The sequence below is a fragment of the Bombina bombina genome, chromosome 1 (genome assembly GCF_027579735.1).
Source record: "Bombina bombina isolate aBomBom1 chromosome 1, aBomBom1.pri, whole genome shotgun sequence".
Classification (NCBI taxonomy): Eukaryota; Metazoa; Chordata; class Amphibia; order Anura; family Bombinatoridae; genus Bombina; species Bombina bombina.
This window is the reverse complement of record NC_069499.1, coordinates 1398043550-1398057532: the sequence shown is the minus strand read 5'-3', so window position 1 is coordinate 1398057532 and position 13983 is coordinate 1398043550. Positions and strand designations below refer to the sequence as shown.

Below are 13983 nucleotides of genomic sequence, written 5' to 3'. Positions count from 1 at the left end.
TGTTTCAGATCTAGAGTTGGCTGGAGTAATTGTGCCAGTTCCAGTTCTGGAACAGGGTCTGGGGTTTTACTCAAATCTATTCATTGTACCAAAGAAGGAGAATTCCTTCAGACCAGTTCTGGATTTAAAAATATTGAATCATTATGTAAGGATACCAACATTCAAAATGGTAACTATAAGGACTATTCTGCCTTTTGTTCAGCAAGGGCATTATATGTCCACAATAGATTTACAGGATGCATATCTGCATATTCCGATTCATCCAGATCACTTTCAGTTTCTGAGATTCTCTTTTCTAGACAAGCATTACCAGTTTGTGGCTCTGCCGTTCGGCCTAGCAACAGCTCCAAGGATTTTTTCAAAGGTTCTCGGTGCCCTTCTATCTGTAATCAGAGAACAGGGTATTGTGGTATTTCCTTATTTGGACGATATCTTGGTACTTGCTCAGTCTTCACATTTAGCAGAATTTCATACGAATCGACTTGTGTCGTTTCTTCAAGAACATGGTTGGAGGATCAATTTACCAAAGAGTTCATTGATTCCTCAGACAAGGGTAACCTTTTTAGGTTTCCAAATAGATTCAGTGTCCATGACTTTGTCTCTGACGGACAAGAGACGTCTGAAATTGGTTTCAGCTTGTCGAAACCTTCAGTCTCAATCATTCCCTTCGGTAGCCTTATGCATGGAAATTCTAGGTCTTATGACTGCTGCATCGGACGCGATCCCCTTTGCTCGTTTTCACATGCGACCTCTTCAGCTTTGTATGCTGAACCAGTGGTGCAGGGATTATACAAAGATATCACAGTTAATATCTTTAAATCCGATTGTACGACACTCTCTGACGTGGTGGACAGATCACCATCGTTTAGTTCAAGGGGCTTCTTTTGTTCTTCCAACCTGGACTGTGATCTCAACAGATACGAGTCTGACAGGTTGGGGAGCTGTATGGGGGTCTCTGACAGCGCAGGGGGTTTGGGAATCTCAGGAGGCGAGATTACCAATCTACATTTTGGAACTCCGTGCGATTTTCAGAGCTCTTCAGTCTTGGCCTCTTCTGAAGAGAGAATCGTTCATTTGTGTTCAGACGGACAATGTCACAACCGTGGCATATGTCAATCATCAGCGGGGGACTCACAGTCCTCTGGCTATGAAAGAAGTATCTCGGATACTTGTATGGGCGGAATCCAGCTCCTGTCTAATTTCTGCGGTTCACATCCCAGGTATAGACTATTGGAAGCGGATTATCTCAGTCGCCAGACGTTACATCCGGGCGAATGGTCTCTTCTCCCAGAGGTATTTCTTCAGATTGTTCAAATCTGGGGACTTCCAGAAATAGATCTGATGGCCTCTCATCTAAACAAGAAACTTCCCAGGTATCTGTCCAGATCCAGGGATCCTCAGGCGGAGGCAGTGGATGCATTGTCACTTCCTTGGAAGTATCATCCTGCCTATATCTTTCCGCCTCTAGTTCTTCTTCCAAGAGTGATCTCCAAGATTCTAAAAGATCGTTCATTTGTTCTGCTGGTGGCTCCAGCATGGCCTCACAGGTTTTGGTATGCGGATCTTGTTCGGATGGCTACTTGCCAACCTTGGACTCTTCCGTTAAGACCAGACCTTCTTTCTCAAGGTCCTTTTTTCCATCAGGATCTCAAATCATTAAATTTGCAGGTATGGAGATTGAACGCCTGATTCTCAGCCATAGAGGTTTCTCTGACTCTGTAATTAATACTATGTTACAGGCTCGTAAATCTGTGTCTAGGAAGATATATTATCGAGTCTGGAAGACTTACATTTCTTGGTGTTCTTCTCATCAATTTTCCTGGCATTCTTTTAGAATTCCAAGAATTTTACAGTTTCTTCAGGATGGTCTGGATAAAGGTTTGTCTGCAAGTTCCTTGAAAGGACAAATTTCTGCTCTTTCTGTGCTGTTTCACAGAAAGATTGCTAATCTTCCTGATATTCATTGTTTTGTACAGGCTTTGGTTTGTATAAAACCTGTCATTAAGTCAATCTCTCCTCCTTGGAGTTTGAATTTGGTTCTGGGGGCTTTACAAGCTCCTCCGTTTGAACCTATGCATTCTCTGGATATTAAATTACTTTCTTTGAAAGTGTTGTTTCTTTTGGCCATCTCTTCTGCTAGAAGAGTTTCTGAGTTATCTGCTCTTTCTTGTGAATCTCCTTTTCTGATTTTTCATCAGGATAAGGCGGTGTTGCGGACTTCATTTAAATTTTTACCTAAAGTTGTGAATTCTAACAACATTAGTAGAGAAATTGTGGTTTCTTCATTGTGTCCTAATCCTAAGAATTCTAAGGAAAGATCGTTACATTCTTTGGATGTAGTTAGAGCTTTGAAATATTATGTTGAAGCTACTAAAGATTTCCGAAAGACTTCTAGTCTATTTGTTATTTTTTCCGGTTCCAGGAAAGGTCAGAAGGCCTCTGCCATTTCTTTGGCGTCTTGGTTAAAGTCTTTGATTCATCATGCTTATGTCGAGTCGGGTAAAACTCCGCCTCAAAGGATTACAGCTCATTCTACTAGGTCAGTTTCTACTTCCTGGGCGTTTAGGAATGAAGCTTCGGTTGATCAGATTTGCAAAGCAGCAACTTGGTCTTCTTTGCATACTTTTACTAAATTCTACCATTTTGATGTGTTTTCTTCTTCTGAAGCAGTTTTTGGTAGAAAAGTACTTCAGGCAGCTGTTTCAGTTTGATTCTTCTGCTTATAATTTCAGTTTTTTTCATTATAAGATTTAAACTTTATTTTGGGGTGTGGATTATTTTTCAGCGGAATTGGCTGTCTTTATTTTATCCCTCCCTCTCTAGTGACTCTTGCGTGGAAGTTCCACATCTTGGGTATTTATTATCCCATACGTCACTAGCTCATGGACTCTTGCTAATTACATGAAAGAAAACATAATTTATGTAAGAACTTACCTGATAAATTCATTTCTTTCATATTAGCAAGAGTCCATGAGGCCCACCACTTCTTGGCTATTCGTTAAACTGATTTGTGGGTGTGGTGAGGGGTGTATTTGTAGGCATTTTGAGGTTTGGGAAACTTTGCCCCTCCTGGTAGGAATGTATATCCCATACGTCACTAGCTCATGGACTCTTGCTAATATGAAAGAAATGAATTTATCAGGTAAGTTCTTACATAAATTATGTTTTTCTTAGTCGTCAGTGTAGAATCTGCTAACTTTTTAGTTACTGTTTCCTCACTAATATTACCTTTATCTTAGGAAATCAGGACGCTGCTTTAAGAAATTATATCTTTTATTAGACAGAAAATAAGTATTTACATAGAAACAAGTTACTGACTAATGTAAGGGGAGGAAAGGGAAGGTGGAAAAGGGGAGAGAGAGAGAGATGGAAGGGGAGAGGTGAGTGAGAAGAGAGCTTAGCCTAGCCTACATGGCAGCTAACTTATATAGTCATTCATTCTTTCACACAGCCCAGCCCACACTCAGCTGTAAATTCTTCAGTCAGAGACCAGATGACATCATTAGATCAGGGGGTTAGAATGTGACGTCCTTAGGCTATTGGTGAACAGAGATAAAATCAGGGCCTTGTATACCATCTGTACTGAAAAGGCCACCTGTGTTGAAATGGTAAATGTTGTAAGGGTTGTAAAACTTCTTAGTGAATCCTGTGGTATCCTTTTGATCTATTGTTTGTTTTTCCCCAAACTTTCTACACAACAAACGCCTGTTGCATAACCTGGATGTTGTGCATGCTCTAAAATTTACCTTCAAGCAACTAAGGATTTTCTGCAATCATCTGCCCTGTTCATTGTTTTCTGTGGTAAGGGTCAGAAGGCCACTTCTACTACTCTTTCCCTCTGGTTGAGAAGTGTTATCCAGTTGGCTTATGAGACAGCTGGACAGCAGCCTCCTGAGAGAATTACGGCTCATTCCACCAGGTCTGTCTCTTCTTCCTGGGCTTTCAAAAATGAAGCTTCTGTGAAACAAATCTGCAAGGCGGCCACTTAGTCCTCATTGCATACTTTTTCCAAATTCTACAAATTTGATACTTTTGCCTCGGCTGAGGCTTCCTACGGGAGAAAAGTTCTTCAAGCGGTGGTGCCTTCTGTTTAGGTCCGCCTGTCTTGCTCTCCCTCCCTTCCATTCTGTTTCCTCTAGCTTGGGTATTGGTTTCCACTAGTAATTGGAATGGAATCGTGGACTCTCCATGCCATTGGAAAGAAAACAAAATTTATGCTTACCGTATACATTTCTTTCTGTCCTGGCATGGAGAGTCCACGACCCGCCCTTAATTCGATTCAGCAGTTTTTTTGTATAAACCTTCGGCACCTCTATACCCTTGTGTCATCTTCTATTTCCATTTTCCTTCGGCCAAATGACTGGGGATTATGGGTAATGGGAGTGACACTTAACAGCTCTGCTGGTGTGTTCTTTGCCTCCTTCTGCTGGCCAGGAGTTGAATTACCACTAGTAATTGGAATGGAATTATGGACTCTTCATGCCAGGAAAGAAAGAAATTTATCAGGTAAGCATAAAAAAAAATGTTTTATATTTTTTTTCCCTACCTTTTTTTGCTTGGCTATACTTCAGACATGTTTCCAGAAAGGTGGGAGGGGTTTTCATTCAGCTCTTGGGGTTTGGAAATCTTTGCCTCCTCCTAGTGGCAGGGAAGAGTAATTCCCAGGAGTAATTAATTGTAGACTCCAAGTTAGATACAATTAACTGCCCTATATTTACATCTAATCCTTAATCTATTTTCATTTCTGTGCTCTTCACAGGCTCATTGCATGCAGCTGGCATGCAATAAATATGGAAGCCGTGTGCTGGACCGTATCTGGAACGCATCCACTATGGGAGTTAAGGAGGAGATAGCACAGAAACTGGGTATATATTCTAACCTTCTTATTTTGTAACATCTTCAACAATTATGTAATCTACTATTTCCATCACCCTAAACATGTTGATATTACATATGTAGTCAAAGTTTACTTTCTTTTTTATATCTTTACGTGGTTAATGTTTTATAGGATGCAGTTTGGTGTAATTTCAAAGAATAACATTATCTGCAGTTATTTTTATTTATTTGTGGCGCATGTTTTTTTTATTTTATTGAAATGTATTCAAAATATCCATACATAAAAGAAAAAGAGGAGGAGGAGATACATTGACAATAATTTCAAAGCTTATAGTAATTTTACAGGAAATGAAAAAAATATTTTCATATAATACTGCATACATCATTCTTTCCATTAATGGTTCTTATGAAGCTTTCATTAGTAAGTCAGTGCAGTAATACCCCTACCAAATGTGCTCCTTTGCTGAAGATATGTTTAGTCTCTGCTATTATAGTTCAATATTAGTGCTTTTTCTGAAAGATACCCACACAATTAATACATTGTTTTAGCAGAGAAAGCAGATTTAGTAAATACATCTTTAATGCCAATCATCTACTGATGACAGGTGTGTGATGCCCCCTTAATCGAAAAAGGGGGTCCCGCTCAATCTATGATTTATGATGTGTGATAGGTAATAGATCTCTTTCTCCCTGGGGGGTTAATGAAGCAGGTGATCATACATTTTACAACTGATCACCTGCATCCTGGGCAGAGGGAGCAATTTTTATTTGAAAGAGGTTCTTCTCCCTTTTCAGATGAGGGTCAGTTGTCAGTTTGAAAGGGTAGACTCCCATTTTTAAAACAAACTTATTCAAATGCTATCAATTGAGACAGCACCCATTCACCTGGGGCATGGATTCACCAGGGACTGCCAATCCCAGTATACACAATGAAAGACAAGGGAATCCAGCCTCTTATCAAAAATAATAAAACTTCTGTATTGCTTCCACATCATGGGAAAAAGAACAACGTATCATGCCCTATGTTTGGCTCTTAGTCATGGAGACATTACTAAGATCCCAACATAGGGCTTGACACATTGTCCTTTTTCCCAGGATGAGGAAGCAATAAAGAAATGTTATTATTTTTGATAAGAGGCTGGATTTGATTGTATTTCACTCTTTAAAACAAGGAGTCTCTGTCAGTGGTGCAAGGGCTAGGAAATATCATTCTTATGAGTCTGCCCTGCCTAATGCACTAGAATAAATGTCCCCAGGCACTACCTTTAACCCTGGCCATGTACTGGGCAAGGGGGGGCTGGACATTGTGCAAACCATCCTAGAAAATGTGCAAACCCTGCAATGGGACAATATAATTTTGTCCTTTTCACAAAAGAAGGTATAATGGAGTACAGCACCCTGGATGTTAAAGACTTCCTTGCCTGAACCTATGTGAGTCAACAATGATGCTCTGGTGAATCTAAAATCTTCTCCTATAGTTGTATTTGAGAAACACTGATTTAAAAAGACAGCAGAATTTCTCTTCCTTTATGTTTCTTGGCTATAAAAGGAAAAGCATTTGCCATTGTCCTTTCTTTCTAATGACACGGTGAGTCCACGGATCATCATAATTACTGTTGGGAATATCACTCCTGACCAGCAGGAGGAGGCAAATAGCACCACAGCAAAGCTGTTAAATATCACTCCCCTACCCACAATCCCAAGTCATTCTATTTGCCTGTAAAAGTTGCAAGGAATCAAGATCAGGTTTCCTCTGATCTTTTTCTGGGGTTTAGCCATAGTCCATGTCAGTCTCTTCAGTAGAGCAGTGGTGGCTTTTAAGCATTGGGAACTTGTGGGGTATAATCCCCACTGTGCCTCTCAAACAGTTTGTTGCTGCCCTATTTGGAAAGCCTGTGTAGGTTTATACAGTCTATCTTTATTTTCCACAGGTCCATGTGAGGAGGATGCCTCTTAAACTTTGTGTGCTGCCCTGCTGCCAGGCAGATTCATTTTATGGTAAGTGCTAAGTTTATTTTTTTTTGTTAAAAAAGGAGTTGGCACTTTAACAGTTAATGACGTTTTATATGGGACGTGACTACATTTCTCCTGTTAGGTGAACAGGATATTGTAAGGCAGCTGTGCAGGACATTGGGACGTTATGCTTTGTTTTATTAATCATGAGGGCTCAGTGGTGTGTTCCAATCACTGTAGAAGAAGGATGTATGTTGAGTGCTACTACTCTCGGCGGCTGTTTTCTCTATAGTATGAGTAATGGCGGCCGGGAGGTTTAGTAAGGCGCGCCCACGATGGGCGGGGCTTTTGGAGGCGGCTAAGATTTGCGCATTTTCCTCTCTGTTATTTCCGGAGTGCCGGAAGGGTTTTGGTGTGGCTCTGTGGTCTGTGTGAGTGGCTGTTTTGCTATCTGGAGGGGTTTAGTCCGGATCGTTCTTGTAGTTGCTCCGGTTTGCCAGAAGGACAGATAGGCACCTCAGCAGGGCTTGCTTGCTGAGGTGTAGAGGTTGCCTACGTTTTTTTTATTTTTAATAGCTGCTCTGCATAAAATATAAAGCGTCACTTTACATTTTAAAGGGACAGTAAAAAAAATATTTGCAATTGTCAAAAAAGTTTAAGGCTTTTCTTTTCTTTTTTGTTAATTTTTGAGTAAGGATGGACCAAGAGGCCCTGCAGGATGTTACTTGTACACAACAATCCCTTTTTGTTCCTCATGTATTGAGAGAACATTGTATTACAGGGATAGACTTTTTAAATCTGAGCCATCATTGTCTAAGGCGGATGCTTTTCAGGGGTCTTCTGTTCAGGCTATGCCGCAGCTTTCTCCTCAGGTGTCCCAAATCTTGTCGCCTTCACGTGCAGTGCCCTGTGTTTCCTCTCATACTCCGGTTGGGGTTACTTTGCAAGACATGGCTACCCACATATCTTCAGCAGTTTCTGAGGGTTTGTCTGCTTTTCCTTTGCTGCAAGGGAAGCGTAAGAGGAAGTATAAGGATTCAGTTAGTAAGGTTTCTGATTCAGTTGTGGCTATGTCGAATGTTTCTTCCCATAAGTCTGAGGAAGAAGATACTTCTATAGAGTCTGAGGGTGAAATCTCTGACTCTGACAGTGTTATTCCTTCTGATGCTGAAGTTGTATCTTTTAGGTTTAAGCTAGAGCACCTCCGTTTGTTGCTTAAGGAGGTTTTGGCTACTTTGGATGACTCTGACATGACTATCTTAGTGACTCCTAAGAAGGCTAGTAAGCTGAATAAGTATTTTGACATTCCTTCTGCAGTGGAGGTATTTCCTGTTCCAGACCGTGCCTCAGAGATTATTGCACGGGAATGGGAGAAGCCTGGGATCCCTTTTTACCTTCTCCAATTTTCAAGAAGATGTTTCCAATTGCTGATTCTATCAAAGAGTCTTGGCAGACGGTTCCCAAGGTGGAAGGAGCAATTTCCACCTTGGCTAAGAGGACCACTATTCCATTTGAGGATAGCTATTACTTTAAGGATCCTATGGGTAAGAAGATTGGAGGTGTTACTTAAAAGGATGTATGTTCACTAGGGGTTGCAATGGCAGCCTGCTGTGTGTATTGCTACTGTCACCAGTGCGGCAGCATATTGGTTTGATGTGTTTTCTGATTCTATTCAGACAGATACTCCTCTTGAGGAAATTCAGGATAGGATTAAGGCTCTTAAATTGGCCAATTCCTTTATTACGGATGCTTCTTTACAGGTTATCAAGTTGGGAGCAAAGATTTCTGGCTTTGCTGTTCTGACGCGCAGAGCCTTATGGTTGAAATCCTGGTCTGCGGATGTGTCCTCTAAGTCTAAGCGTTTGTCGATTCCTTACAAGGGTAAGACCTTGTTTGGGCCGGGTTTACCTGAGATTATTTCTGATATTACGGGAGGAAAGGGGTATTCTCTCCCTCAGGATAAGAGGAATAAGCAGAAGGGCCGTCAGAGTAATTTTCGTTCCTTTCAAAAATTTCAGTAAGCCTTCCCCTTCCTCTTCCAAGCAGGAACAAGCTAAGTCCTCTGGAAGTCCAATCAGTCTTGGTCTAAGGGGACGCAATCTAAGAAGCCCGTTACTGATTCAAAGTCAGCATGAAGGGTCTGCCCCCGATCTGGGATTGGATCTTGTTGGGGGCAGACTATCTTTTTTTGCTCAGGCTTGGGTTCGGGATGTCCCGGATCCTTGAGCGGTGGACATCGTGTCCCAGGGTTACAAGTTAGAATTCAAGGCATTTCCTCCCAAGGGCAGGTTCCTTCTCTCCAGGTTATCTGTAGACCAGATAAAGAGAGAGGCGTTCTTACGTTGTGTTCAGGATCTTTCCGACATGGGAGTGATAGTTCCTGTTCCAATACAGGAGCAGGGTCTGGGATTCTATTCCAATCTGTTCGTGGTTCCCAAAAAGGAGGGAACCTTCAGACCAATTTTAGATCTCAAGAGTGTAAACAAGTTCCTCAGAGTTCCTTCTTTCAAGATGGACACTATTCGTTCCATTCTTCTGTTGGTTCAAGAGCGCCAGTTCATGACAACGGTAGATCTGAAGGATGCGTATCTGCATATTCCCATTCACAGGGGCCATCACAAGTTTCTGAGATTTGCTTTCCTAGACAGGCACTTTCAGTTTGTGGCTCTTCCGTTCGGTCTTGCAACAGCTCCCAGAATTTTCTCAAAGGTCCTGGGAGCATTGCTGGCGGTGCTCCGATTGAGGGGTGTTGCTGTGGCGCCGTATCTGGATGATAAACTCCCACACAGAGATGTTGTTGTCTTTTCGGCGTTCTCACGGATGGAAGGTGAATTTAGGAAAAAGTTCCGCTACAAGGGTGGTATTCTTGGGAACAATCATAGATTCTCCATCAATGAGGATTTTTCTGACAGAGGCCACAAAAACAAAGATCTTCAATTCTTGTCTTGCCCTTCAGTCCTCTCTTCGGCCGTCAGTGGCTCAGTGTATGGAGGTCATTGGTCTGATGGTGTTGACTATGGACATCATTCAGTTTGCTCGTATCCATATCAGGCCTCTGCAGTTAAGCATGCTGAGTCAATGGAACGGGGATTATGTGGATCTGTCTCCGCGAATAGATCTGGATCAGGCATCAAGGGACTCTCTTCTGTGGTGGTTGTCTCAGGATCATCTCTCCTAGGGAACTTGCTTTCGCAGACCTTCCTGGGTAATCGTGACCTTGGGTGCCAGCCTTCTAGGTTGGGGAGCTGTCTGGGGCTCGTTGAAAGCTCAGGGTCTATGGACTCGGGAGGAGTCTGTTCTTCCCATAAATATCCTAGAACTGAGAGCAATCTTCAATGCTTGCCTGGCCTCCGCTTCAGCCCAGTTTATCAGGTTCCAGTCGGACAACATAACGTCAGTGGCTTACATCAATCATCAGGGAGGGAGGAACTCTGAGTTCCTTGGCCATGACAGAGGTAGCCAAGATTATTCAGTGGGCGGAGGCTCACAACTGCTGTCCGTCTGTGATCCATATTCCAGGGGTAGACAATTGGGAAGCGGATTTTCTGAGCAGACAGATGTTTCATCCGGGGGAGTGGGAGCTTCACTCAGAGATGTTTTCCAGCTTGGTTCTCAAGTGGGGGCTGCTGGAGCTGGATCTCATGACATCTTGTCAGAATGCCAAGCTTCCGAAGTACGGGTCGAGGTCAAGGGATCCTCGGGCTGTGCTGATAGATGCTCTGGCAGTTCCTCGGAATTTCAGTCTAGTGTATATTTTTCCTCTGTTTGCTCTCCTTCCACGGGTCATTGCTCGAATCAGACAAGAGAGGGCGTCGGTGAGTCTTATTGCTCCGGCGTGGCCTCGCAGAATCTGGTATGCGGATCTGATGGAGATGTCATCTCGTCCACCTTGGAGACTTCCGTTAAGGGAGGACCTTCTACTTCAGGGGCCCTTCCTTCATCCAAATCTCGTTTCTCTGAAGCTGACTGCTTGGAGATTGAAAGCTTGGTTTTATCTAAGCGTGGGTTTTCAGAGTCGGTCATTGAGACCACGATTCAGGCTTGTAAGCCTGTGACAAGAAAGATTTACTATAAAATATGGCGTAAATATCTGTGTTGGTGTGAATCTAGAGGGTTCTCTTTGAGTAGAGTTAGAATTCGTAGGATTTTGTCTTTTCTCCAGGAGGGTCTGGAGAAGGGTTTATGTTCATGGAATTGAAAGGGTCATAGTTCTGTTTTTATCTATTTTGTTACACAAGCGTCTGGCGGATGTGCCAGATGTTCAATCGTTTTGTCAGGCCCTGGTTAGAATCCGGCCTATGTTTAAGTTTGTTACTCCTCCTTGGAGTCTTAATTTGGTTCTTAGAGTTCTTCAACATTTGAGCCTATGCATTCTTTGGATATTAAGATGTTATCCTGGAAGGTTTTGTTTTTGGTCGCTATTTCTTCGGCTCGAAGAGTTTCTGAGCTTTCAGCGCTGCAGTGGGAATCTCCTTTCCTTATTTTTCATTCTGATAAGGTGGTACTGCGTACTGCCTTCGGTTTCCTTCCCAAGGTGGTTTTGGATAGGAATATTAATCAAGAAATTGTTCCTTTTTTGTGTCCTAATCCTTCTTCTCATAAGGAGCGTTTGTTGCACAACCTGGATGTGATTCGTGCGTTAAAATATTATTTACAGGCGACTAAGAATTTTCGCCAGTCTTCTTCTTTATTTGTTATTTTTTCTGGGAAGTGCAAGGGTCAGAAAGCTATGGCTACTTCTTTCATTTTGGCTGAGGAGTGTTATTTGCTTGGTATATGAGACTGCTGGGCAGCAGCCTCCTGAGAAAATCACGGCTCATTCCACGAGGGCTGTTTCTTCTTCTTGGACCTTCAAAAATTGAGCTTCTGTGGAACAGATTTGCAAGGCTGCCACTTGGTCATCTTTACATGCTTTTTCTAAATTTTACAAATTTGATACTTTTGCTTCGGATGCGGCTTCTTTTGGGAGAAAGGTTATTCAAGCAGTGGTGCCTTCTGTTTAGGTTAACTGTCCTCTGGCTTGGGTATTGGTTCCCAACAGTTATTATGATGATCCGTGGACTCACTGTGTCATTAGAAAGAAAAGAAAATGTATGCTTACCTGATACATTTATTTCTTGACACGGTGAGTCCACGGCCCGCCCTGTATTTTTCAGACAGTTTATTTTTCTATAAACCTCAGGCACCTCTGCAACTTATGTTACTTCCTTTCTACTTTCCCTTTGGTCGAATGACTGGGGATTGTGGGTAGGGGAGTGATATTTAACAGCTTTGCTGTTGTGCTCTTTGCCTCCTCCTGCTGGTCAGGAGTGATATTCCCAACAGTAATTATGATGATCCGTGGACTCACTGTGTCAATAAATAAATAAATTTATCAGGTAAGCATACATTTTCTTTTTTATGCTGAAGTGAATGAAATTAGCCTCTTTTTGTAGAAGCAAGTCTTATTGTATAGGGCTATACAAATCATTTCTTACATTGCAGTGTTATTTATTTACGTATTTGGGCTTTTTTGTGTGTTTATTTTGCAGTTGAGAGGCTACGTGAATTACAGAGTGACTCAGTTGGTCACCACATTGTGCGCAACTTTGCTCTAACACACTTTGTGAAACGAAGAAGAGACTGGGAAGAGCACCAGCAAGCAGAGAACAAGCGTCGCAAGATGTTTGCGGAAATCCTGGAAGACTAAGGCAGCATTTAGCAAACCGAACATAATCTTAAAATTACACTTTTGCAAAATCAGGATTTGCTGTATAAAACTTTGTGGTGGAATCCTACAGCCATTTGTGAGACAGCTTCAGGAAATAATAAAGTATTAACTTTTTGTCTTCTGGGAGCAACTGACCAAGCGACTGCTCATATTGAAGACGGCTTTCAAACATTTAAAGTAAAACCTATGTTTCTAAGAAACTAATAAGGCTATGCATGCTGTTTGTCAAAGTTAAACATAAAAATTATTTTAAAACTGATTACTATTCCACTACACCTGCTGGTGTTTTATCAATAAGGAGGAGTTTCTCTGTTTTTATTTGGTCTTTTTTTAATTACTAGATTCAGATGGGTAAATTACAGTTTATTCTGTTTTTATTTTTCTTTGCTTCTCCATTATGTATGATGTTTATCTTCTGCAATATCTCTGTGCAGTCAGATCTTGTAAATTATGTAGATAATCTTCTAGGTAACAGTTTTAAAACCAAAGGTGTGTTTCAGAACCCAGTTTTGGTGGCTCCACAGAAAGGAAAAAATGCTTCTTCTCTGTACATAAATCTGTATGATTCTTGTGAAGATTCTACTGGAGTTGAAAGACAAATATAATAAGCTGCAGTTCTTGTATATTACACCTCCCGTACAGACATATACACACTTTCTGTCTAGTTTTGTGGTTGATGGTGTGTTTAATAAAAATATTTTATTTCTCTTTTCTGGGTCTACATTAGATATAGATGTGTATCATGAAATGGCAATTGTCTTCAACAAGATACTGTCAGGGTGAAAAACAGATTGGTAAAGGGGGGGGGGGGTTATGTTAAAAATTAGGGCAAGGAAAAAAGATAAAGATGTTAACATTTTATAGTAATAGAGCGAGTGAGAATCAGAAAGTGAAAATGATGAACCTGAAGGGAGAGAGGGGAAATACCTTTATTACTTTTCCATTTCTGAACAGTCCCTGCTTTTCATGTTGTATCCCTCTGTCAATCCTATCACTATAAAAGGTTAAAGGGACAGTAAACATAGAATTTCTTTCATGTAAGTGGCAAGAGTCCATGAGCTAGTGACGTATGGGATATACATTCCTACCAAACCTCAAAATGCCTATAAATACACCTCCCACCTCACTCATACCTTAGTTTTACAAACTTTGCCTCTCATGGAGGTGGTGAAGCAAGTTGTGCTTAATTTTTCTTCGGTGATAGGCGCTTCTAAGCATATTGAAGCCCATTTCCTCTCAAAGTACACTGTTTGTCTGAGGGATGTGAAGGGAGTATTGCCTGACGACACCTTGTTTTCACCTATGGGAAATCTATTCTAAGGCTCTCTGTAAATCGGTCGCAGGGATTCATCTGCTGCCTCCCTTTACAGATCGACATTATACTCCTCTACCATTACCTCTGCTGATATGTTTCAGTACTGGTTTGGCTGTCTGCTATATGTGGATGGGTGTCTTACACGGTAAGTACATACTTTTATTATATA

The 13983-nt window shown here is 41.6% G+C and overlaps 1 protein-coding gene across 1 annotated transcript in view; it reads left to right on the top strand.

Annotated features, from left to right (window-relative positions):
• The window catches only part of NOP9 (NOP9 nucleolar protein), a 70591-nt gene extending 57384 nt beyond the window's left edge, over positions 1–13207 (top strand). Inside the window, exons 10-11 of the mRNA XM_053705005.1 lie at positions 4760–4865; positions 12321–13207. Of these exons, the coding sequence (XP_053560980.1) occupies positions 4760–4865; positions 12321–12478 (264 nt within the window). The 3' untranslated portion in view covers positions 12479–13207. The remainder of the gene's footprint in view (positions 1–4759; positions 4866–12320) is intronic.
• Positions 13208–13983: the final 776 nt, after the last annotated feature.